Source organism: Thermobia domestica, chromosome 5 (genome assembly GCF_964235325.1).
Source record: "Thermobia domestica chromosome 5, izTheDome1.hap1.1, whole genome shotgun sequence".
NCBI lineage: Eukaryota > Metazoa > Arthropoda > Insecta > Zygentoma > Lepismatidae > Thermobia > Thermobia domestica.
Window position 1 is genome coordinate 271,641,557 of NC_137458.1, and position 26,977 is coordinate 271,668,533.

Genomic DNA, 26,977 nt, shown 5'->3' on the forward strand with positions numbered 1-26,977 from the left:
TCCACTTATCATTCATTCAATTTAAATGACACATGACATACAACTAAGACACTTAACTAATACGTAGAAGACTTTTCTAACGATTTAATGAAAAAGTAACTGTTATGATGTCACTAATTGCATCATACAAGTATAATACAGTTATAAAGTACGGGACAAAATTAAACGATCGAAAATGCCATTAAAACTTATGACGATGTTGGTCGTTTATTTTTGTCTCGTACTTTAATATCAGTCTGGTATTGTAACCATTTCAATTCTTGTATTTTTCTAGAACTGAGGGAAAAAAGGTTAAGGATTTATGGCTGGTCTGAATTATTTCTCTAAAATTTAAAAAGGACAGGTAATGAGTATTTATTTTACCCTAATCAAGGGCGCCGATTTCCCTGTAAATTTGGGGGTCATTCGGATGCGGAAGGTTAGGATTTTAAGACAAATTGCATTCAAATTATGCCAAATATTGTATATTCATAAATACAATAGGGGGCCTACATAAGCTTTGGGGGCCCGGGTCCCCCGGCCCTAGCAGGATCGACGCCCTTGACCCTGATCATAGCTTAGTCTTTTAATCTAAGGTAGCTATGAGGAAGTAAGGGTTATCAATATCTAATTGATTTATTTTTTTAAATTACTCCGCACAATGTCGCGTTTCTGCACGTTTTTAATTCCAAGGCTGCAATTGCTCTTCAATTATTATTATTATTATTATTATTATTATTATTATTATCTGTTCTTATCTGCTCTGTTTCTAGAGTTGCCTGATTGCCGAAACAATACAGAATAATCATAAATATTTACATTCTAACTCACTGTGAGCATGAGGAAAATATGTCTAACAGTTTAAGAACGCGTGATTTAGCGTTTCTTTCAACCAGTCCAAAGACATCTACTGGAATAGACTCAGTGTCAGATGTTTTTGCAATCAGGTGCGTTGAGGATACTCTATCCAAAGAGTCTTCTTATTCTACACTAATGAACACATATAAGGCTATTGTTCTGTCCGAAGAGGATCGATCTGCTATCAGTAGATACTTGCTAGTGAAATGTTCGATATCTTAGTCCTGGAACATACCAAATTTTAGCAATTGGCCGTCTAGAGCCTACAAATATATCTTCGATATCAGAAATAGACGTTACGTCTGACTCAAACCAGGAAAACAACATATCCGTTATGGCATCTTGTACTGAAGCGATGCAAGGTGGAAGGTCTGCTTCTGTTTCTACAGTCAGTAGAGCCAGAAATAACTCCATATGATCTCAGAAGAAATTCAAAGAAAACCTTCGTAAAATACTTCCATATCATCTGGCTTTGATTAGCATCTTTTCTGGCTAGCTCCAATCAAAAACAAAACTACCAAACATGTGCCCAGAGAAAAAGTTCAAAGTGCAGTATCCTCCCAAGCATGGAGAAATTATCAGATGGTAAAGAATGAAAAGAAAAGAAAACTAGAAGAGGAACGTCTAAAATGAAAAAGGGAGAGAATACAAAAGAAAGGAAAAATTTTACGTCAAACAAAAAGAAAAGGACTGTAAAGCCAAGTAGCACTAGTAGTTAAAAAGACGAGACGTAAGAAGTTGTTGAAATGCCGTCTAAGGCCTGAAGAAGAATTCATAAGTGATATTGAGAACGATACACTTAAATATATTGGGTGTCACTTTTGTGATCACTGGTACCACTTAAAATGCACGTGCCTCAGTGAATTATCGTACGAGGAACCTGCTAAACAATGAAAAGCATCTTATGTGTCCTGAATGTGCTTAATGAACTTCATATTAAAGGGTTAATGTCATAGCTAAATATAAATATCAATGTAAATATAAATGTAAATATAAATAGGCCTATATATTAGTTATAAATAGGCTAGTCTAGGCCGAGGCACATTTTTCTTAGTTTATGGTAAATATCATACAAGAAGTCTTTTTTCCTGTATCGCAATATATTTTCCACCAGGCCTGCTTCTAGCCACAGAGGTTTGGGGGGGGGGGCGTAGATATGTTAGGAGGGCAAATCATTAAAACTCTTACACATATCTAAATTGTGTTTTTTGTGTTGAGGTCTGGAGGGGCCACGAAAAGTTTAGGAGGGCCAGGCCCCCTAGCTCCCTCTAGCTGCGGGCCTGTTTTCCACGTAGTTTTTCTTTGTAGGAACTCTGAGTGCAATATATCTGTCCCTTAATTTGCTACTGAGGAATTGATCTCTAAAATTCCATTAAAAAAGTCAATTCTATACTGTGGCTGAGTACTGGTTAAAGTAATGGCTGACCTTTGGTTTTCATAGACCGACTACTGTTTTTTTCAGGGTTTCTGGTATTTTCTTTTTCCTGTGTAATTATTTATAAAAGATTTCCTATGCGAGCTACACAAACGTAAAATTTAAACACTGTTCTTTCTAATGACATATGCAGTAAAAGTTATTAGTAAAAAATGATTTTTTTATACTTTAACAAAGTTGAAAATCTCCTTAAATGGTCGACTACTGGCACATTTACCCTATTACTTGAGATGCAAACTATAGTTGCAATTTTTTGAAGGAATGTTGCCTAACTGGAAAGTAGAACTTTACATATTGTTTTGCCTGTGAAACATATGCTTGTTTAGCTTTATTTGAAAGTGTTAATTTTGCCAAAAATATTGAACGTTGGAAAACCGCAATAGCATTTCCTTATACGGGCCAAAAAAAGAGAGCTGATATTTCGAAAGGAGGCAATCGTAACAAAAACGGATAGGAGATAAACATAAATCGAAAATGTTATGTTGAAAACATTTTCATTGATTTTGTCTTCTGCTTCAGGCACTGACAAGGTCAGACAAATATTGTCTATTACGTTTAAAATTGCCTAAAGGAAAGTTGAACAGAATACCACAGATCTTATCACTCAGTAATCAGTTGTGAAGTGCTCCCTTGTAGTCAAACAATATATCGAAATAACGTATTTTCTGCCTCTTAGCAAATAAGAACTACTATCTTACTAGCTCTTGGAGTAACCAACTGCGCATGTCGTTTAATAGCTTCAACTAAAAGGGCTGCTCACTGAACGTGCAACTCGTGAAAAGGGTAGAAGTCAGAAATGGCTGAGAATAGAAAAGAGCGTGTTCTTGCTTTAGTGCAAGAAGGCTATTGCGCTTCACAAGCCGCTGAAAGGTGTGGAGTTTTACCAAGAACAGCATAGAAGTGGATAAAGCGTTTTCGAGAGACTGGAGAAACTATGCGGCGCCGAGGTAGTGGTAGGCGTCTTGTGACGACACCTGAGCAGGATGCGCAGCTTGTTTCTGCTGCGCGACTTAATCCCAACATGACCGCCAGACAACTTCGGCACGCATCAGCTTTTCCCGGCTCTCGATATACTGCTGTACGGCGTCTTAGGGAAGCTAATCTTCACGCCCGTCGTGCTGCGGTGAAAGAATTCCTCTCGAAAGAGCATATAAGACGACGGCTTCAATTTGCGGAAGAAAATGTGAACCGTGATTGGAGAAATGTTGTCTTTACAGACGAATGCACATTTTCTTCCTCAAATAATGGCCCAGTAGTCGTGTATCGTCCGAGAGGCTCCAGGTATGATCCCAGATACGTTTTCCACAAACGTCACTGTGGACGCGTATCTGTATCTGCATGGGGTTTCATGACATCACAGTGTCTTGGAGTACTCCATAGGGTAGTAGAGGGGCGTCTTACAGGTGAGCAATATTTACATATCCTTCGGGATGTTACGTTGCCATCTGTGCGTTTTATCTACCCCGATGGAGTAATCCAGTTTCAGCACGACAGGTCTCCGGTTAATATGTGTCAATTAGTTCAGAATTGGCTCTCGCAGCAGGCTGATTTAGAGGTCCTAGATTGGCCACCGCGTGGAGCCGATATGAATATAATTGAGACAGTATGGGCAGAGGTCAAAAGGGTGATGAAGGAGAACTGGCCTAACCCGCCTCCATCCACAAAAAATCAACTATGGGAAATCGTTGAAAACAGCTGGGAGGAAGTCTCCCGTAGTGAACGCTTTACCCGCAGACTTACCGAAAACATGCCCAGAAGGCTCCAGGCAATCATCGATGTAGAAAGTCATTGGACCTCCTATTAGACACTTATATATAAACAGCCCTTTTCAGGGCTACGTATTCCCTTCCATTCTTTTTTTTTTTTTTTTTTTTTTTTTTTTTTGAATGCCAATGAAAATGTATCTACGTCACTTTCACCGTTAAACAATGAAATTGAAAAAAAAAAAAACATAATAGCAGTGGACAAGACTCGATCGTGCGAACTTGTGTATTGTAATCTCTCACTTATCCCCTGAGCTACGAACACGTAGATTTTTTTTTTTTTTGAAAAATATATTAGTAGTTCATAACACACTCCCTTTTTATGTAATTCATGTGCCCCTTGCTGCTATCGATGGCGTGAAAACAAAATGCTACACATTACCCCATATCATTTCACCAGTAGATTGCTGTTTTCTGATCAGTTAAAACAGGATTCCTGGATATCTAAGCGAAAAATGTATTTCTTTTTCATGTATTCTACGAAAAACCTAAAGAGTAAACAAAATCGAGACAAGCAACTTTCTCGAACAAACCACTCAATGAATCAGTGTCATTGCAAACAACGTCTCGCTGATGTAATGAATAACAACATGTAGTAAAGATCATGGGGTCTTCAGATCAAATACAGCTTGTCATATGGTTTTGTTTTCTTCAGCACAATAGAATTTTTTAAAAAATTATCCAGTCATGTGAGAAAAACAAATTTTGCAGAAATATAACATTTCGTTTTGAGAGGCGTATTAGCACGAAGAAATAGTTTTATTTCTTGCAATCCAAACCGTGAAGAATGAGCTAATGAATAGCGTTTATGGGTCTTTCGATAAGCACCATCCAGTGTGTTGTCGTCGGCAACGTTACGTTTTTCCTTTTCTTTTTTTCTCGTTTTCGCGCATCACATTCTGTTTTTCAATGACTTCTAATGCTAAATTTTAATCCGCTGTTACTTCGTTCGTCGTTTTCACTTCCACCTACAATATTAGATTTAGGCATAGCTGACTATCCTCTAATTTGTATCGAAGTTTTGTCAAGTTTTTAGTGACGTCAGCTAACCATTTTCTTCCAAGTACTAAATGTATTCAAATATTTATTTCAAATGGCTGATTTGATTTCCCGTGATGATCGGACAGACAAACGCGACGTCACTTTTACATATTGACCGCCTTATTTGGAACTTGCCCCATTTCCCCCTCAAAAGTGGATTTTTAAGGACAACGGAAGATGGGCTCACATATTTTAAAATAAGGTGTTTATATCCATCTGTTCCTCTTACGACATATGTGTTAATGAATCCGACTGGACCAAATGCTAAATACCGTATATTTAAAAGAATTTCAAGTGCTTCATCCGTTTTGTTGTGAAGACAAGACACAATCTCGATGTCATCATTCTTAAATATTGAGCAAAAACGATACAAATTGCCCCTCTTCTCCATTTAGTACCGAAATTTCTAAACACGGTCGGACACGTGCACACTCGTTTTAAATAAGGAATTTATGTATCATATTTCATCTCACAAACGTGAGAGATTCTATTTTTGGCATACATTTTAACCCCCTCTCTTCTGTTTGGATACGCATTTCAATAAAAATGGCGTGACAACAACCCAGTCCGAGGTAGGTGTTAACTATGTTAATAAAATTCATTTCAAACGGTTCAGCCATTTTTCTTATGATAACCAACGTGTTTTTAATTTATATACTATGCAAATATAGGTTAATAGTATTGTTCTGTCTTGTTATTTATTTATTTAAGTTATTTATTGATATAAAATTGAGGTGTTACGTTTAATGTTTAACAATACCTAGCATTTACCATGTTATCAACCGTGAAGTAGCGAATTTTGTGTCTAATATTTATATTATATTCAATTTAATGTGTCACGCTAGTAGCAAATTAAGCATAAATGCGAAAACATTGTTCACTTTCAGTTCTCAAGAGAATTTCTTTCCTGTCTTTCTATTATTTTGTCAATAGCTTACAAAACACTGGCATCAGACTTTTGCAATTATATTTTTTAACGTTTTTCCCATAAACTCCCCTGAAAATTTAACCTGAATCGACCCTTACCGGGAATCGAACCCGAGACTACAAGAACCAAAATCACGCGCGCTAGCCACTAGACTTTTTTATTTTTATTCCACGTTAATTAGTAAGCCCACGTTTCATATAGCCTCGCTGTTGAAAGTGTTACGTGAATATAGACTAGACCAAAATTAATTATTGGTGTCCATTTCAGGATCACTCAGTATTATGTTTTTAAATGTTAGAGTGCTACAAAATTTAACACTTTTCAGTGCCTTATTAAACAACTTTTTTTAAAAAAAAAAAAGTCTTGAATGTGTATTCACGGATACAATAAGAATAAAAATCACTATTAGAAACAAACATTTGCAGTAAAAGGAAAAGCAGAAACTATTTGTGTAATAAAAATGTATATCTTTGTCAAAATATTTGTGACTTGGTGTAATCTATATTCACGTAACATTCCTCCACTAAAAACATGCTACCGAGTGATCCTGAAATGGACACCAGTAAAAAATTTTGGTCTAGTCTATATTCACATAACAAAAGGAACAAGAAACTAAAAATCAACTCAACACTACTTTTATACCACCAATAGCAGCAAGGGGCAGACGATACTATCCCGAAAAAATGCATTTATTCCTTTGACCCGCATTGCAAAGCATCGGACAATTTGCAACATCAATTACAAAAGCTTGAAGAGAAAGAATCTTTATGGACAATAAGTTTCTTACATACAATATTCAAATATAAAATGCCTACTACTTATCTTTCTTATTTAATTTATTGGGCGCGATGGTTCACTGGTAGAGCGCTTACCTTTGGTGCATGCGGTCTCTGGTTTTATTCCGTCCAAGTAAGCTTGTGGTGGACAACATTATGTCCGTGACTTTTCTCAAAGCATTTCCTTTTCCTTCCACTTTCTCATTCCACCAATTCTTATATCATTTTTCTTACTTTAATTATCTTCTCCCTTAGCCTAAAATAGCAGGATTCTAGAACACTGGTCCGTATACCAATTGAGTGGTGATGAAGAAAGCAATCAACCTGGTTAACCTGCCTTCACTCGCTATCGCTTGCTCGACATTACTATATGAATTGTGTGTTGAGATTTGATAAAGAAAAGAACCAAACTGGTTACTAATCCAAATTCTGCTCTATGTGAGGACCAGCAATCTAGAACCTTCCCGCCTAAAGGGCGTAATAGTGGGATGTTAAATATTTCATTTCATTTTCTAATTTAATTCAGCTCTTCCACATAATATTTTATCTAATATAATAACAAAATATTATCAAGTGCTCGCAAAGCTGGGAGCGATCTCGGAATCTACCGTAATGTGCGGTAATCTTATTAAATATGTTTCACTACTAGATCAGTTGTTGAATGTTTCATAATGCTATACTAAATTCCATAAACATTCAAGCGAAATAAGTAAAATTGATGAGATTGACAATTTAAACCGCAAAGTATTGCAAAGCTGGCGGTGTAAATATTTACTCCATTACGCAAACTCTGTTTCAAATACAACCATTATTATACAGTTCATTTCCATAAACTTGTTCTTATAGCAACTATATCATTTCCTATTTAAATTCAATTTATAGATAATTTTGTGTTACATATCAGCTGATACTCATGCTATAAACTATACAATAAGTTAACATTCGATGTAAATAAATAAGAAATGTATAATGTTACAGATTCTGGAATTGCAATTTAATTCAATTTTAAACTGTATACATTTTCTATATGATTGTTTAATTTACTTTATAAAAATCCAGATTATGATTTACACTAACTGTTTTAATTAAAAATACAAGCTTATACAGGGTGCGGGGAAAGTCCCGGAACGGTCCAATATCTCGCGAAATATACAGATCAGCAAAACAAAAATAACACGTGTTAAACAGTTTTGAAAAATCTATCCAATGATACCAAACGCAACCCTCCATTCCCACACGGGGGGTAACTTTAAAATTTTAAATGGAAATCCCCATATTTTGTTGCACATTTGGATTCTTCAGAATAAGTAACAGTGATTTGACCCAAAATTGAAAACAGTGCCTTCACGGATAGCACTTGAATCGACACATAAAAAATGGAGGCGGCAAATCTTTATGAAAATGTGGCCTCTCAGTGTCGAGCTCTGGGCCATGCGGTTAGCGTACGGGACTGCGGCATGAAAGGTCGTGAGTTCGATTCCCACGCAGAGTAAAATTTTTATGTGATTTTTTTACCCACATAACGAATTAATACATTTTAACTTCCATAAAATAATGCATTTGTCCATATTTATTAATTTGCAAGAAAATACAAATGGTGACAAAAATGGCTTATTTTTGTTATAAATAACCCTACTACTAAGAACTACTTCATAAAGCTACTTTGCAAAACAATTATCGATATTGTATTCCATGTAACTTCATTTTCGCACACACTGTTTTCAATTTTTGGTCAAATCACTATCACTTTTTCTGGAGAATCCAAATATGAAATAAGAAATAGGGGTTCCCATTTAAAATTTTAAAGTTATCCCCCGTAGTCCCCAAGGAGGTAGGGATAGGTGATTGCGTTTTCTATCATTGGATAGCTTCTTTAAAACTATTTAACATGTGTTATTTTTGTTTTGGTGATATTTATACTTTGCGAGATATTGGACCGTTCCGGGAATTTTTCCGCACCCTGTATACAGTATTTTATCTCTCTCTTTCGCACTCTCACTCTCTATATTACAACTGAGTGTTGCAATAGGTATCAAGAACATGAATAATTTTTATTTTGGACGTATGGTTTAAGGTTGGTATTCAGATCACAAATCTGTTCTCATTATAACGGATGTGGTATTAACGTTAATAAGGATCGTTAACGTTCCACATTTTAGTGTCTTCGTATATAGCCTAATTGATGAACATAGTGAATAAATGTGACTGAGCTTTGAAAAGTGATTGTTCATCTGGTCTTGTGTTTTTAAGCACTTCAAACTAGACATTTATATTTTAAAAAATATTTCACTATATTGAAAAAAAGCGTTCCGCACTCAGGCTCGAACTGCCACCCTTCGGTTCTAGAATTTCAACAGCATTGCTAAACCCGCTTGGCCACGCAGGCATGTTACGAAATAACGCGTTCTGATATTAGAAATAGAATCGCTCCAAGCGCAGGTTTACACTTGGAGTTTTAAATAGCCATTTTCTGTTTTTTTCAGTAATTTCAACTGAAGATATTGATGGATTTCCCATATTGGAACTTCACGTGAAGTGTGAATTGTATGTTCATCTCAAAAATACATTATTTTCTGTTCCTTCAATTTTACGTATTTGTGAGTACTCCTAATACCTGTGCACTGTATGGAGTGAATTTCCCTCGGGATATTCTTCGCGTAATTATCTGACAGACTAAAGTTTCATAACAATCACAGTTTTTTGCTTATAATTTTCTTATTTTGCTTTATTTTTTCACAAAAATCATAAATAATTATTCATTACTACACTGCTTTGTTAAGGAAAGCACAAAGAAGCGATAATATATTAAGAAAACTAAGTTATTAATGAAAATGTGGAAGTTACAGTATATGCGAACAATTTATTGCGGATGAGGATACGTCGACTAGTAGAAAAGAATGAAATGTATTTACCTGTGGTTCCCAGTTGAAAAGCATGAGGTTTAAACTCTTGCAATATCTTTACAAGTGCCTTTTAATAATTAACACAATTGTAAACTAATTCTACATTAGACATGTCGTTAAAAAAAAGATGTTCTAGTGGAAAATGCTTGCAGTAGTTGATTGCTCAAAAGAAGTCGTGTTTTGAAATCTCCTTAACCCGCTTCATTCCGTTGGTAATCACCACCGACCTTCACTGAAACAAAGTCATTCATAAATTTGTGATTTCGCGAATTCATCAAGTCTGGGAAATTTCGTGACTGGGCAAAAATGCACGATTAATGTTATCGCTTCATAATTTGGAGTTGAGTTGATTTTGAGTTTAACGTCCCTTTCAGCAGCGAGGCTATATGAGACGGGACCTACTGATTAACGTGGAATCGGAACCACATCAGCTCCTGCTGGGAATCGAAGTACTGTTTCCCACGCCAAAGACGCGTACACTAACCGCTTAGCCACACTTCATAATTTGGAGTCCACGATATAAATCGCATAGTCAGTCATACTGACTTACAAGGTTTTCAATGTTCTTCACGTCCCAGTAACGAATGTTGGAATGATATCTTTATATACAGTCCCTAGTTGACTTTCTTCCAAAATTTTCTCATAAGTTTCACTGTTTACTGCTTTCAGCGTGGAATGATTTCATACTTGTACCAATATCTTTGTTAGTAGATACGTTTTCAAGGAGTTTGTTTTTTTAAAATTTACCAGGGTTGGCAAAAACCATGGTTTTTATTGAAAAAAAAAAAAGTTTTTTGATTTAAACCTTTTAAAGCGGAAACCAAACCGCTTCTCGGTTTACATTCGAGAGAAATTGTCCTCCATTTGAACTCGAAACCGGAACTAATTGGCCACAAATGCGATACGTCTGCCGACTTACTCACGATGGACTCCTGATAAAAATACGTTGTACTGATCTTTACATACTTGTTAATATATCTGTTAATATAATTGTCAAGAGTCATTTCAGAAGGACAAAAAGATAAAGTTACTCAAGTGAAACTATTATACAGAATTACATATGGACAATTTCAAAATACCGCAAAGTACAGAAGAACTAATTTAGTCCAAGTTAGTTCACGACTTTTATTAGTTCAAGTTAAAGAAATACGACATAATTTGCATATCAGTAAGAAAAGTAAATAAAGACAGGAATTATTGGAGTCGGCTTTGGCCCATTTATACATAAGTAGATACCAAAGATACTTCTGATTTCAATAAATGCCTCTCGTGGCTTTTGTACGACCCTTTCCCCCCAAAGAAAAAGTACGGCATTTCGATGTATTTTACGAATAGTACACACTATTAAAACGACACAATATTTAGAATTTTTCTTTGATTGCAATTGCATAACAATAACAAACTATTAAAAAAATCACAAAAGAAACACTCGTAAAGTTATATATAAGTTGCTTTTGTAGTATAATCCCTTTGAGTAATAAATGGGGTATTTAGGTCTGAATATAATACGAATAATATACGGAAGTGAAACGTGATAACCCACAAATGTGTGTTCGTCGAGATTTTACAAACACTTACACTTTTACTAACATTTTTCGTTTTTTGGTTTAAACCAGTTGGTTTTTTGAAAAAAAAAATGGTTTAAATCACCTTGGTTTAAACCAGCCAACCCTGGATTTACTCTGTCCGTGTATTCGTCCGTACGTCCGGGAAACGAAAAATCTCAAAAGCTACTTGATGCATCACCAATAATTTTCGCCACGGTGAAAAGGATCAAAAGTAAGGAATTGAATTCGCTGAAGCAGGTAGTATTCAAACCGAAGGTGGCTGAAATGAACGATTTCAAATTTTCACGTTGATGGCCCCACGTAGCGGAATCGCTAATGCTCTGGTCTTTGATGCGAGCTGTCCCGGGTTCGATTTCCGATAGGGCACTCGGTTGAGAAAAGTGTAAGAGCTGTTTCAGACCAGCCATCCTGAGTGAGGTTTTCCCGGGTTTTCCACACTTTACACCAGACAAATGCCGCGAAGGTACCTAACATATAGGTTCCAAGCCGCTTCCTTCCTTCCCTTTTCTCGTAGTATGATCGCCGAGTGACGTCATCCCCCATACGTGACACGCTAACATGGTCATAGATGCTGAAAGCTAAGAAATCTAAATCCTAATCCTAATCAAATTTTCACGTTGATCACTAGAGAGCAAAATCAGTAATAGATAGCGAGAAACGGTTTTCTGCAATCGATTAAGTGTTCCAAGAATACATTTCATCTCTATCCTTAACTCTCTACTAAAACCGGAAGTGAAAGAAATCAACTACAACTTCTGGTTTCCATATTGATTTACATAAAGTGAAAACGATGAGACAGGGCGACAAGGAGTTTTCTGCAATCAATCCAAGAATATATTCATTTCCACTCTAATTTCTCTCTAGAAATCTATTACCGCTTTCGGTTGTTTGAATATTGAGAAAATACCACGCCATACAAAACAAACTCTTTTACGTGATGTACACGTGACATTGTTACTTATTAAATCTATTTTGTACACCTAATTAAACCTACACTAGACTCTCGCTAATCCGGCCATTCCTGGCACATATGGGTGCCGGATTATTGAGTGTCTGACATTTATTTGATTTTTCCCAATTCACTATCCATTTGTGTTAAGTACTGTCGAATAACATCTTTCTGTTTCATGTCACAAATAGTTGCTCGTCCAACACTGAACTCAGCTGCAATGGCTTTCTGCGAAGAACCTCGATTTAACTTATCGAAAATTTCGAGTTTCTGCTTGAGGTCTAGCGTAACGTGTTTCCTTTTAGAAGACATGATTCCGAACTGTAAAGAATGCTACAATCTCGAATACGGACAGTATATAAAGCATTGTTTAACTAAGCATTTTTGCGCATGCGCACGATAATTCATTGAGCACGTGTTTTTGGTTGGATGTGCGCCGGATTACTGAGAGCCGGATTAGCGAGAGTCTAGTGTATTTTAAATCTATTATTATTATCTATTTTGTACCTAATATCCATTTCTCTCAGTACTCATGAACGAACAAAAAAAGTTCTATTAATATTAATAATTTTAAACCTTTTTACGCGCAACTTATGAACTTCCTTACCTGTACGCTTCCATTTATTAAAAACGATATTGGAAGAGTACTTCCGCAAATAATGAAGAACCACAAAAGATTTCCACATAAACTATCATATGGCAGAGAGGGACGATATCTTAACACATACAGTGCCACTGGTATAAAGGTCAGAACGAACGAGGAGAGTATCATTTGCTGATAGAACTGCACATACCACACGCCAAGAAGAGCAAGAGCTTGCACTACCAACGCTATCATAACCTGCGAAAAAACATACCAAATAAAAATGGAAATCTAACATCACAGGATAAATTGTTTATACATTGTCGTAATAAAAATTTTCTGAAATGTTCACAGTTCTATTATACATACATATATATATATATATACATATACTGTATACTGCGAGGTAAGTACAGTTTTAATAAATATTGATTCGAGATTCTATTAACTTAAGAAATAATGACAACGCGTAACACCCACGCTCGGCGGGATTCGAACCACCAGCTTTTGACCGCATCAGTAGACAATACTACGTTTTGAGTTCAGTGTCATTAATCTGCAGTGTTTTCAAGAAAATACACAGAAGAACAACAGAACAGTAACACGTAAAAACATAGCTAGTCCTTAGATATAAAAACTGTAGACTTATACATAGAGCTCGTCCGTTAACTTTGTAATTCTCTTCCATCTACCACAATTTTGGAATCAGAATTACTAGTAACTAAATCATTCACACAACCCCTAAATTTCGAAGGAAAAAAATCCACAATTAGAATTTAATTTTTGTCCAATTGTTCCCTCACCTCCTTACAAACAAAGAAAAGAAAACTTTATTTACCACCCTCTTACTACTACTGTTTGATTTACACAAAGCTTATAAGATTTAATATATTTTAATATTTTATGAAAGCTCCAAGGCTGATTTCTCACCTTGTAAGTTAATTTTATTAAATTGATTTCACAGGATTCAAGCAATTGAACTGTTTTCACGTCTCAGAGAATCCATGACCAAAGAAAATAAATAAATAAATAAATAATAATTAAAAGTTTCCTCCGTTGTACACTTTCTTCTTACTTTTAAAAGTAAGAAGATACCACATGGTATATTGTAATTCAGCTAACAGTGTAAGCTTTTTTTCACACTATATAGAGGATGATGACAGAGAGTCCCTGAAACTGGATGCAACAATTTCATTTTAATGGGTGCTTAATCTGAGTCTTTTAAGCTCTCTCCATCTTGTTTCGGTAAAGGCACTTTCATTTATTTATTTTTAATTTCTTTAAACCACAATTTCTACAATAATCGTTTCTAGATGCACCTTTTCAGGACCAACGGCTCACGGACTGAGCCAGCAGCTTAAACCTCCGTAGCTTGGCTCCTAATCAACCTAGAGAGATGATTTATGTGTCTACCTCTTCAGGAAGGATTAAACTTTCCAATGTGCATTTCATCCACATCGAGAGTCCAGCAGCGAAAGGGTAGGGGGAAACTTGGATATATTTAGTTCATCCTCCTCCTCAACATTTGAGGGGGAAACTCTCCCCTCAAAAGGAGCTACAAGCATAAAAATGGTATCAATAAAGATAAACATACTAACTAGTAATACCCTGTATATATGTGAGAATTTTTTTCTTGCGCACGACAAATAACAGTGTTGTTAACCTTCGAAAAAATTGTATTATTTTCCATTTTTTTAAAACAAATATTCTTTTACGGGTTGGGCACGGGGGCCCACAAAAGTTATCTCGTTGGAATCTGCGTTCATAAGCTTTCCAACGAGATATGGCTTATATCTCTATGACAATTAGGGACATCGCTAGGGCTGCCAACGTGAGGGTAGACCAAAATATTTTGAAAAATATGTATATGATGATTCTCGTAGGAAACACGTTCGGATTTTTTTCTCACTTGATACTGAACTTCAATTTTGTACATAATTGTACCCAATGTCTAGCGTACACATGAAAATATTTTTTCTTGCGTACGACAAGTAACAGTGTTGCCAGCCTTTCACAAATTTCCAACGGGTTCGGCACGGGGGGCACAAATGTTAGCTCGTTGGAATCTATGTTCCGTAAGCTTTACAATGAGGTATCGTTCATGTCCCTGTAACAATCAAATTCCAAAATGAAATTTCGTGACTTTTTCGTGACCTTTTCTTAACCAAACCATAAAATTTCCCAACATTCTGAAGAGTGAATTTAAGTGGAAATTAGGCCGAATTTTCATGCATGCGATAGAAGAATGCTTTGCTTGCGATTTAGTAGCGTCTAAAGCCGACCATAGACATTTTTGGTGGTGATTTTAACGTTTTATAGAATAAAATTTTCCAGTCTGTGCTTATATTTGTACAGACCCACACACACACACACACAAAATCGTAACCCAAAAGCTAAATTTCTTGACTTTCATGACCGTTTTGTGATTTCGTGACTTTCGTGACCGATAGACACCCTGGAAAGGGTACTAAGACCGCCAACGTAAAGGTCTACGATTTTCTTGAAGTTCTTGTCAGTCCTGAAAAGGTTTAAGGAAAAAGCAGAGTATAAACATTAACGAAATTATTAACTACGTAATCTAGGAATAAAATATAATACTAGTGGGTATATAATTTTTTAAAAATTATTAACTACGTAATCTAGGAACAAAATATAATACTAGTGGGTATATAATTTTTTTTAAAATGAGTTCTTTGCGTACCGAAACTTATTACAAGACAAGAACATAATCTCTGAAGCAAAGTAAAATTGAGCTCTATTTTACATACGTTCAAACCTAACTGGATTAAACTACACACCTTTCTTTTATCCAGCATCCATACAGCTGCCAAGAAGAATAACACGACGGACTCAATCAGCAGCAAAAACTGGGCAAAATGCCATGTCACAGTGAACAGAAATGTTAGGCCTAAGAGCAGCAAAATGTACATTTTCTGGAAAATGAGGAAACAAAAATTTTACTTTTCTTTACTATAAAACACTAAGTACATAAGTTGCTAAGTTGTTTATACTCTTACACTAATTACACAAGTTGTTTATAACCTTTAATATCTTTACAGGGGGCACGGTGGCTCAGCGGTAACCCACAAACTTACCTCTGTTGCGTGGTTCGATTCCTGCCCAGGTAAGTTTGTGGTGGACAACATCGTGGCCGTGGGTTTTCTCGGGTATCCCCGTTTTCTCCCACTTTTCATTCCACCAATTCTTCCATCCTCATTCACTTGCCTCAATCATCGTCTCCCTTAGCTTAATGAGCATAATCATGGGACGTTACACTTAACGATTTCATTTCAATATCTTTATATAATTCAAGAATATACAATAACAGATGACAAATTTTCATTGAATCTACCCAACAGTACTGTTCATGTTAATTGACATATGAAGAATGAAATTCATACAGTATATTGTATATAATTTCCTCTGCAATTAAATTATTAAATTTGCTGGAACGTACGAGACACCTTATAAAAATGAAATGAAATCTTTGTTTTATGTCCCACGGTTATGCAGGCTAGGCTAAAGGAGACGGTGATGATCAGAAATGAATGAAATAGGGGCAATTCAAATGAAATCGACCGATTCCCAGGTCAAAAGTTGCTGACAAAATTTACTTTTTTTTTTTTTTTTACCTAAGATTGTACCACATTCAGGGAGTTGAAAATGGGTATTCATTTGTTTTTTAGCCGCGCAGATTTTGTCGTAGCAGCCATTTTGTATAGGTGCCTGAGCGTATTTTGAACTTTTCAGAGGATTTCTTTAAACGCTGTAACCTTTTAGGTTTTAAAGGTAATGAGTTCAAACCAAAATCATATGAAAGTTAATGGAATGGACAACATTCTGTGTTCTGTGCATATTGAGACGTACTTCAGAACGTTGAAAGAAAAAGCTCTGAACATTGAGGTTGGAAACCTAGAAATGGCCATTTTGGAATGTTCATTTTGAAACGAAATAAATGAGACTCACCTTCAATTGTTTGTCTACATAGAGACTAGATAGTAAACAACGTCCCAAACAAGTTTCAGATCTTGAGAACTATATACTTGATTTTCTGGAAATTTTTAAACATTGCGAATTTTCGAAAATCGTGTATTTTCACCATCAAATATCTCAGTAAGGACACAAGTGAAAAATCTCAAATTTGCACAAAATAGATGATGGTTGGGCAGTAACAAGTGAGTAAAATTGCATCACTGAGATTTGAGTGGTTTCTGAGTTATAAGTTGTTGCAATGATGTAAAATTCGCGATTTTAACAGCTCAACAGATGTACAGTTTTTGTGTTGATAGTATCAAAGATAGAAATGGTGGATTGGAAGAATTAAAGACATCAGTCGGGAAAATAACGATCTTTTTAACTTTTTCCATCCCCATGGCTCAAGAACCTTTTTTAAACTATCTACGAATGACAAAGTGTGGGTGCCAATCACTAAGGTTCTCCGGAAACTCACACCCACAGAGCTCACAACCCTTACAGGCGGTACTTTCAATATCAGTGCCCACACAAATTAGTCAAGTGTTTACTATACTGTTGTCTTAACAGCAGCGCTATAGGCAGAAAAAAAATAAGAGACGCGTTTCGTTTTTTGTACAAGATATGATTCATAAATTATGCATACTTTACTCATTAAACATTACTGTCGTGTTATTTTGGCTTTTGCTATAAAGTTTACATCCACTCCTCATGGCGTTTCAAGATATTAAGTCCCAGTGAAGAAAAACTTATAACTCAGAAACTACTCAAGTCTCAGTGATGCAATTTTACTCACTTGTTACTGAACAATTATCATCTATTTTGTGCAAATTTGAGATTTTTCTCTTGTGTCTTTCCTGAGATATTTGATGGTGAAAATACACGATTTTCGAAATTTTACAATGTTTAAAAATGCCCAAAAAATCAAGTATATGGTTCTCAGATCTGAAACTTATTTGGGACGTTGTCTGCTGTCTAGTCTCTATGTAGACAAAAAATTGAAGGTGAGTCTCATTTATTTTGTTTCAAAATATACATTCCAAAATGGCCATTTCTAGGTTTCCAACCTCAATGTTCAGAGCTTTTACTTTCGACGTTCTGAAGTACGTCTTAATATGCACAGAACACAGAATGTTGTCCATTCCATTAACTTTTATATGATTTTGGTTTAAACTCATTTATATGATTTTGGTTTAAACTCATTATCTTTAAAACCTAAAAAGTTGCAGCGTTTAACGAAATCCTCAAACAAATTCAAAATACGCTCAGGCGCCTATACAAAATGGCTGCTACGACAAAACCTGCGCGGGTAAAAAATAAATGAATACCCATTTTCAACTCCCTGAATGTGGTACAAACTTAGGTAAAAAATTAATAAGTAACTAAATTTTGTCAGCAACCATCATTGGTCGATTTCATTTGGATTGCCCTATGGTGACCAAGAAAACTCACGCATACGGTGTTTATCCACCACAAAGCTCACTTGACGTGAACTGGGATCGAACCAAGGACCCAATGCACCAGAGATGAACGCTCTACCACTGAGCCACCGCAAATATACCTTATAATTTTTTTTTCTTTTTTTCAGAGCTCCTTCGTGGCTAAGCGGTTAGCGTACGCGCCTTTGTCTGTGGGAGACCCGGGTTCGATTCCCGGTGGGAGCTCATGTGGTTCGGATTCCACGTTAAACAGTAGGTTCCGTCTTATATAGTCTCTCTGCTGAAAGGGACGTTAAACCCAAAATCAGTCAACTCAATTTCTGTTTTTCTTTTCTCTCAAGGTATTTCACTTAAGATTTTCCTTAATTGTTGGGTCCTAAAATTCTGCATGAACATAATATGTATCTATAAGCATAAAATAACTTTTGTAAGTTAAAAAAGGCTGAGCTATTATTTAGCTTAACTCTTAAATAATTAAGATTCAATGTAATTAAAAATACTAGTACTAACCTCTTTAAACCTTCTGACGCTTGGCCGTAGAAGTACTCCAAGCACATACAACTGAGCATATAAGAAAGGGATCGAAAAATTTTCCCGAAGAGGCACTGTGTAATTGACACGGGTTACATCAGGTCTGGAAAACAATAGAGGATAATGCATGTACATATATATCATCACTATTACGTAAAACCGAATAATGCTATTGAAAATATTCTTGTATTGCTCTAAGTATAAGATTCAAAAAAACAACAGCATAATAATTTTTAGTCAAACAACGAAACCATATTAATTCGCAATACTATATGAAAATCATGTACAGTACATTTACTTAATGTCTCATGATTTTGCCAGTGGATTAAGCGAGGCGACCGGAAATATAGGTATATGTATGATAATGATGAAATAAGAAAATAGGAAAATCTCGCAAATAATAATAATAATAATAATAATAATAATAATAATAATAATAATAATAATAATAATAATAATAATAATAATAATAATAATACACGGGTACTATTACTATGAGACACGTACTGGTACATACCAAGATTGGTGCGTATTGTCTGGAAACGGCCTGTAAAAAAATTTGTTTTATATTTGATGTGTGAGTGAGATATGTTAGCATCTGGATGGAAAATTAACATAGTGTTAGAAAGTACTGGTGGGCAATAATCTTACGGATTGTAGGAATCATGTGTAGAATGACGACGGTGTAAAAAATAAAGGACTGTAAAATCTCCATTTTATTTATGTTTATGATATACTTCCTGTATGTACTACCTAGCACCAATATTCGAGTTTCATAGAAAGATTTTAAGTATTGTGATCGTCAGAATAAGTAGTCCGTTGAGATTTACCACTAGTTCTGATCAAGTTACTTCGTTGAAAGAAACCGGTGGTAGAACGTTAAGATATAGAAGGTGAAACACTGCAACAAAAACGTTTCCTCAAAATGGGGATAAAGTTGTTAAATGTGTAATGAAAAAAGAAAAAAAAATTCACAATATACCCAAATCAGTAAATGAAATGAAATCGTTCAGTTTAACGTCCCACGATTATGCTCTTTAAACTAAGTAAGACGGATGATTAAGGCAAGTGAATGATGATGTAGAAAAATGGTGTAATGAGAATGAGGGAGGAAAAAGGAATACTCCGAGAAAACCCACAGACACGATGTTGTCTATCACAAACTTACTTGGCCGGGGATCGAACTAGAGATCCCACGCATCACAGATAAGAGCTCTAGCACTAAGCCACCGTGCTCCGCAAGAGGGGGACTCGTTGTTACTTGTTTTGGGACAATGAGACAGAGGGGGAAAAATATTGAGAGATACGTAGGAAATAGTGATGCGCACGAGACGAGTCGAGACAGGATTTTCCTGAGTCAAAATTCGAGTCGAGACGCGGCTCTTCCAATAGAAAAATATACATTTTTCGAGTCGAAACATCATTTTTACAGCACATTTTCGAGACGAGACAGCCACAAATCTTGTCTCGTGCGCATCCCTAGTAGGAAGTAAGAGATTGTAGAATTTCTATGTGGAACACAGGTACGATAAATCATTTACTACGTTACAAAAATTGTAAATTTAGAGACTGGTGCTGTCTTAATTAAATTTTGACGAAAGTATATGGCATGTATACTGGAGGTCTGAAAGATTTCTTGGATATTTATAAAGCATGATGTTCAACACATTGTTGCTACAGATTTATCGTTTTACCTTACCTTCTATCATAAAGTGAACTGCTAAAGTAATTATTGCGGACTCTGTGACAAATAAGGAAGAGAAAATGGTAATTAAACATATGAATTGAAAACTAAGGTCAGAAATAAAAGAAGAAACGTCAATTGTTTCATGGTAAGACGATTTTATATTAACTGTCTTGATAGGAGTCCGAGATCTGGAAGATCAAAGGAGTTCAACAATATTGGGATCTGGGACTTGGACAGGGTCAGAGGTGGCGTTGTACTTCATCCGATGTTCACAAAACTACGCCTTAACCGCTCCAGCAGTATGAAATGACTGATACTAACACAAGTTTCCCATTTTGCATCATCACTGTCTTCCTTCTCCAACACAGGCATCTGTTTTACTCCACTGACGTTCAACATACAATCACTTAACAGACCACTGAGAACTGCCAGACGTTTCAAACACACTTCAGCGTTATCACTTCATATATCGGGTGATTCACGAAATCCGTAACAGGCCTTTAACTTAGCTCTTAGTGCACAGAAACCTCTGAGAAAAAAAAAAAAAAAAAAAAAAAAAATGTTACCAAAATGGATGTGCCGAATCACGTGGTGATGCTTCTGAAATCAGGGGCGTCTCAGAAATATCTCTACGGATGGGCTTGCCCTCATTGAAACAATCGCTAAATGTTGAACAACTTTGAGAGGAAACACTTTGCCATATCTCTTGCCATTTGGGAGCTACACGATCTCATTAATACGTCAATGTGAGGATTTCCGCATGCAGCAACTCAAAAGGAGTAGGAAATAATTGTTTGAAACTAAAGCGAAGTACGAAAGTGTACATAAGGAAACAAACGGTGCAATTTTCGAAAACAGTGGCGTCTCGGGAATGCCTCTATTGGAGATGAACAACTTCAAAATATCAAATAGAAACAGGGGTCGGTTTTGCCTGTGTTGAAAGAAGCGCTAAATATTGAACCACTTTTATAAACAATCTTTTTTTTCACCTCAACCATAGGTTGTGGGCAACATGGAAATTTTAAAACTTTTTTCTCCCTTGGATGAGATATTTTAAGTTCATGCTAATTGGTATCGTATGGCTAATACAGAAGCTGAGTTGCTTGGGGGAAAAAGAAGAAGAGGTACTATTTACGATGCAACAACAAAACAAAATAGGTCAAAATGAAGAAAAAGTAACGATTCTGCTGTTCCCAAAGGGATGAGCAAAACATGGGGGCATGAACCTAGTTATTTGCTACAGAGCAATTTCAGAAAGACATTTTGAAATTGTCAGCCCCCAAGAGGTACTCCCGTGACGCCATTGGTTTCGAAAACTGCCCCGTTTGTTTCCTCATGTGCACTTTCGTACTTCGCTTTAGTTTCAAACAATTATTTGCTACTCCTTTTGAGTTGCAGCATGCGGAAATCCCCGCATTGACGTATTAATGAACTCATTCAGCTCCCAAATGGTAAGAGATACGACAAAATGTTTCCTCTCAAAGTTGTTCAAAATTTAGCGATTGTTTCAATGGGGACAAAACAAATCCATATTTCCATTTAAAATTTTGAAGTTGCTTCCGAGTAGAGGTATTCCTGAGACGCCCCTGTTTTCAGAAGCATCACCACGTGATTCGACACATCCAATTTGGTAATAAATTTTTCTGTTTCAAAGATTTTTGTGCACTAGGTGCTGAGTTAAAAGCCTGTTACGGATTTCGTGAATCACCAGGTATATATGTCTTAACGAGTTACAAACTACATTGACAACAATCTGTATAAGGTAATGTCACGCACTGAAACAATAGTAGCAGTTAATAATTTTAAGTTCTTTTATCTGCAAACAAGTTTCGACTTACAATTTTAATTGTGATGGTCATCTAATGAGTCCAACTACCAGAGGAATGTCGCCACTGAAATATGCGGATCAACTAATACAAGATATAGGGAGGAAACTATACAAAGGAATTAAGTCTGGCTTTAAACAGAGAAAAATAGAAAGCTGCATCCAAGTAATCGAGGTGTTAATTAAATAACTAACTACAACGACTTTTACTTCTGTCACGTTATTATTTACTGGCAATTATCTGAATTTTAAACATTGAATTTAAAAATTTACAAGTAATTAAACTGACTCTTACTTCTGATAAATTAATGTTTACTAGCAATTACACTGCTCTTATCTGACTTTCCGTAAATTAATAGTTTTATCTTACCTGTTAAACAAAAATAGTATGGAGGTCAAAAGACCTGCCAGCCATGACCCTGCGAAGCTCCAAGAGGTTAAAAAAATGACCCCTAAAAACAGACCATGAAGTAGAAAAATGCATCTGATATAGAAATAAATTGGGGCCACCTTGAACTTGAAGTATCTGTATGTCCCAGCCAAAACAAATTCTTGATAGATATTGAATCTTTCGAAGGCATTAATGGTACGGCCATGTTCAGTTTTGTTATCCTGCAAACACTCTTGGTAGGCTTTCCAAAAGTTCGGTGCTCGAACTAGTTGTTTGTAGAATGAATAATACAGCCCTTGCTCTGTCCTAAACGATATTTCTCTTTCGATTTCCTGAAAGAGAGAAATCAATATATTAAAAACAGATTAGACGTATTCTTATTTCTGCCATAAACAATCATGTACAATACTGGTTGATTTGTACTTTAGTGTCTCGTTCAGCATCGAAGCTACATGAGACGTGAACCTAATGTTTGACGTAATATTCGAATCTCATAAATACCCACCAGGAACCGAACTCAAGTCTCTCACCCCGAAAGCAAGTACATTAACCTATAGCTTCGAGGAAGTTGACATACAATATTTGTATTATGACTGTTTCATAGTATTATATTCATTATTTCTTTTACAGGACTTGACTGGGCCGTTAAGTAAGTTATTAACCCTTATTCTTACATCTTAACCTGCTAACATTCTGCATTCACTTAATTGCTTCACTAACGTGGTAGAAGTTTCGTGTAACGAGCCTGCTACGCTTTTTTTTTTTTTTTTTTTAAAGTTACTCTTATTGATTTATATAAAGGTCCACGGTGGCTCAGTGGTAGAGCGCTTATCTCCGGTGCGTGGGGTCCCTGGTTCGATCATCGGCTAAGTATTTTTGTGGTGGACAACATCGTGTCTACGAGTTTTCCCGGGGTACTCTCGTTTCCTCCCACATTCTCACTCCCCAATTCTTTTATCATCATTCACTTGACTTAATCATCGTCTCCCTTAGCATTATAGATAAACTGAAAGTTTTCATTTCATTTCTTATTAATTTACTTATTTATTAACTAAGTTCTAGACATAACCACAAGGTCAGTCTACACCAAAAACATTACTAATGAGAAAGTAAAAGACTTCCTGCATAGAAGTTGAGAATGGTCACAATTAGATCAAACGTTGACATGTCATCCTGGCATTTACTTGGGTAACAGATAAAAATTTCAAAATAACTGCTCAAAGGATTCATGCTTAAAGTTTCACGATAACAGTTATTTCTTTCCATAGCTTTTCAACTCTCCGTTTACATTGTATTCACTACAAGAGCGTTTACGAATTAATTTGGACTCATATTAAGACAAGTTCAGAAAGTGACGATTTCAGATAAATTGATCAGATGTTTCACCATAATAATGGTTATGATATAGATAGTTATGATAGACGCATTGAGCGATAGTAGACGCAAAACTGTTCCATACATTAGCATTGGTTTCTCCAGGATTATTCAAAGTTAAGTAATTGAACATTGATGTTGATCATAATTCAAAATGGTTATATCCTTAAGAAAACAATATATATATATATATATATATATATATATATATATATATATATATATATATATATATATATATATATATATATATATATAAAACTGTTCCCCTAAATTAGCATGAGCAGTACTTTTCTGATCGAACTGATCCGCAAAAAAATTTAAGGTACGCACACTCATGTCCAAAATGATTGTCGCATATCTATAACTGTCTTCTCGTAAGAGTATAATTTGATAATGATTTTGCAGGGTATTTTTATTACTGATACTGTGTGTATAATCGGGAACTATATATTTGTGGTAAATTTTATAGGAAAAGAATCATAAATATGAAAATTAGAATGAGTAAAGCAAGATGTTGCTAAATGGACAAGAAAGTTTTATTTTTGTTTTATTGTTCTTATTTACTGCTTTTTTGACATGAAATTTGCCACATACATGTGATTTACCTAGCATGATACAGTAGTTCTTGATTATGTGAAAGATGATTGTACAGTTTTTTGTATCTTTTTGTTATTATTATTTTCTTCGTACCTAAATATTCGTTGTTTCTACACCTAAACATATTTCGCACACAATTGCATCAAAATTAATTCAGTGAAAATAATAATAAGGTACGTCAGAAGAGTACTCCGTCTTAATTCGCAAGCAAAAACGGTAAATTAAGAAGTAATGCCCTGCATCTAAAATAGTTTAATAATAGTAACTGAGGTATATCACACAAGAAATATACTACTGTGCAGAACTTAAGGACGAGATAAGATAAAATCACATAAAATATTGTGTAGTCGATGGAAATAAATGGAAGCCCGGCAGCATGTTGCCAGAGGTTTCCCGCACGTGCACAATGTAACATTGCATAGCGTGATCGTGGCGCCGAATGGTTTTCCTTCTCCAATACAAAGCACTTGAATGAAAGACATGAGACAGTATCAGTCAGAGAGCTATTAAGGTGCATTATGGTGGTATTTCAACAACAACATGGCTAGGAAACAACATTTGAATGACTTCACACGGGGGAAGACTCATCGAGACACTGGAAGAAGGATTAAATGTGACGACAAGTGTGGTCCAGGAGTTTGATATTAACCACAGCATGAGAAACATTCCGAACCACAAGTAATGATGTGTGAAGGAGAGGTGGTGATCAACTACGGTCAATTACAGTAGAGGACAACTGATACATTGTGAAACAGGCAAGGAGGAATCGACGTCAAACAGCGGGTACAATTGCAAACACATCTAAGAGAACTGCAAGTCGCCCAATCTCACGGTTCACAGTGGCACGACGACTGCATAGGGATAGTGTCTTTGTCCAATTGTCTTTACGTTATATTCCAACGATACTCGCACATCGGCTGCACTGTTTCCGATGCTGCCAAGATCTGGACTGGGCCGAGCGAGAATGGTATTCCGTTCTCTTCTCCGATGGGAGCAGATTGAGTAGTGACTCTTGCATATGCACTCACGTGATGAGAGGTGGGAACACGCAATGAACACAGGAACAATATCGAACATGATCATTTTGGTGGTCCGGTCCAGTATTCTTGTCTCAATGCATAATGTTGAATGGGCATACCGACCTCCCAATTTCTGAACGCGGTACATTCACTGGTCAACGTTTTTATCAACCGTACTCCACGTGCGTCTTTTCAGAGGTGCAGTCGAGCCCATTTCTTCTTTACGGATGATAGTGCAAGACCGCATCGAACAGCGCAGGTGGTGGAGCTCTTGGAACGAGAGATATTAGGTGAATGATTTGTCTTGCATGTTCCCTCGACTTGAATCCCACAGAGAAAGATTGGGATACTATGGGAAGACGTCTTGCATCACGTGCAGATTTACCAAAGACCATCCAACAGTTGTCAATTGCGCTGGTAGAGAAATGGAACTCCATATTACAACAACTCTTTACCAAGCGGCACGGGAGCACGCTGTAGAGAATGCACCGCTGTCCGCGGTAATTACATAAACTTTCAAGAACCGTTCTACTTGTTTTTTAATGTCAGGTTGGGCATCATAAGTTCAATAGTGCTTTCAGTGTGAGTTACTGCCTCTATATAAAAGTGTCATTTTTGTTCTAATCATGTGTTTCTTTCTGTTATTTCCTGTATCATACTATAGAACTACTTTCTATGTATAGTCCAAGTTTCAGTAATTTATGTCACTTCAGAGTAATACAGCATGAGAAATTCACTTTCGTCTAAAGTTATGCACGCCAGTGTAAACTGTATACTTACTTTTATACTTGAAAACCACAGTTCATTTTCGTGCAGATGTTCTATATATTCTGAATATTTGACTATGACCACCAGAAAAAACATAAATCCTAATGTGTGATTTACAATGTTGCAACATGATTCTAGGACACGTCGAGCTTCGGCTTGCTGGAAAATAAAAGGAAGGATAGTTAATGCTTGACAACAAAGCGTGCAAAATCATAGATAAAGACAAGAAATAAGAAACTTTTAATAAAAAGAGAAGAAGGAGCACTGATTTAGTGACAGAGTGCAGTAACTGTATTGGCAGCAGATTTTTCAGTGCATGTCTTTCATACAAGATTGTATAATCTGAATTAGTTCATATCAAATCAACACAAAAAAGAGCACATTTTTTTCCCCTCACATTTCCGGATTTTGATGATTTTTACGTCACATGAAGATACCATAGCAAGATTGAAAAATACCAAATTTCAACCTTCTGAGTTGATTAGTTTTCGAAATTTTACGGTTCAAAATTTCCAATTTTGGTAAAAAAAAAAAAAAAAAAAAATTGCCTATCTTAGGATATATCTCGACTCCTAATTAACGTACCGA

At 35.9% G+C, this 26,977-nt stretch overlaps 1 protein-coding gene across 4 annotated transcripts in view; it reads right to left on the reverse strand.

Annotated features, from left to right (window-relative positions):
* Window positions 1-26,977, reverse strand: part of LOC145686626 (protein C-mannosyl-transferase DPY19L3-like) — a 142,011-nt gene that overhangs the window by 85,410 nt on the left and 29,624 nt on the right. For all 4 annotated transcript variants that reach the window (XM_081760090.1, XM_081760089.1, XM_081760091.1 and 1 more), the window contains exons 3-7: window positions 26,402-26,548; window positions 22,608-22,960; window positions 18,705-18,828; window positions 15,582-15,716; window positions 12,808-13,041 (exon numbers count right to left, since the gene is read on the reverse strand). In XM_081760090.1, coding sequence (XP_081616216.1) covers window positions 12,808-13,041; window positions 15,582-15,716; window positions 18,705-18,828; window positions 22,608-22,960; window positions 26,402-26,548 — 993 coding nt within the window. The remainder of the gene's footprint in view (window positions 1-12,807; window positions 13,042-15,581; window positions 15,717-18,704; window positions 18,829-22,607; window positions 22,961-26,401; window positions 26,549-26,977) is intronic.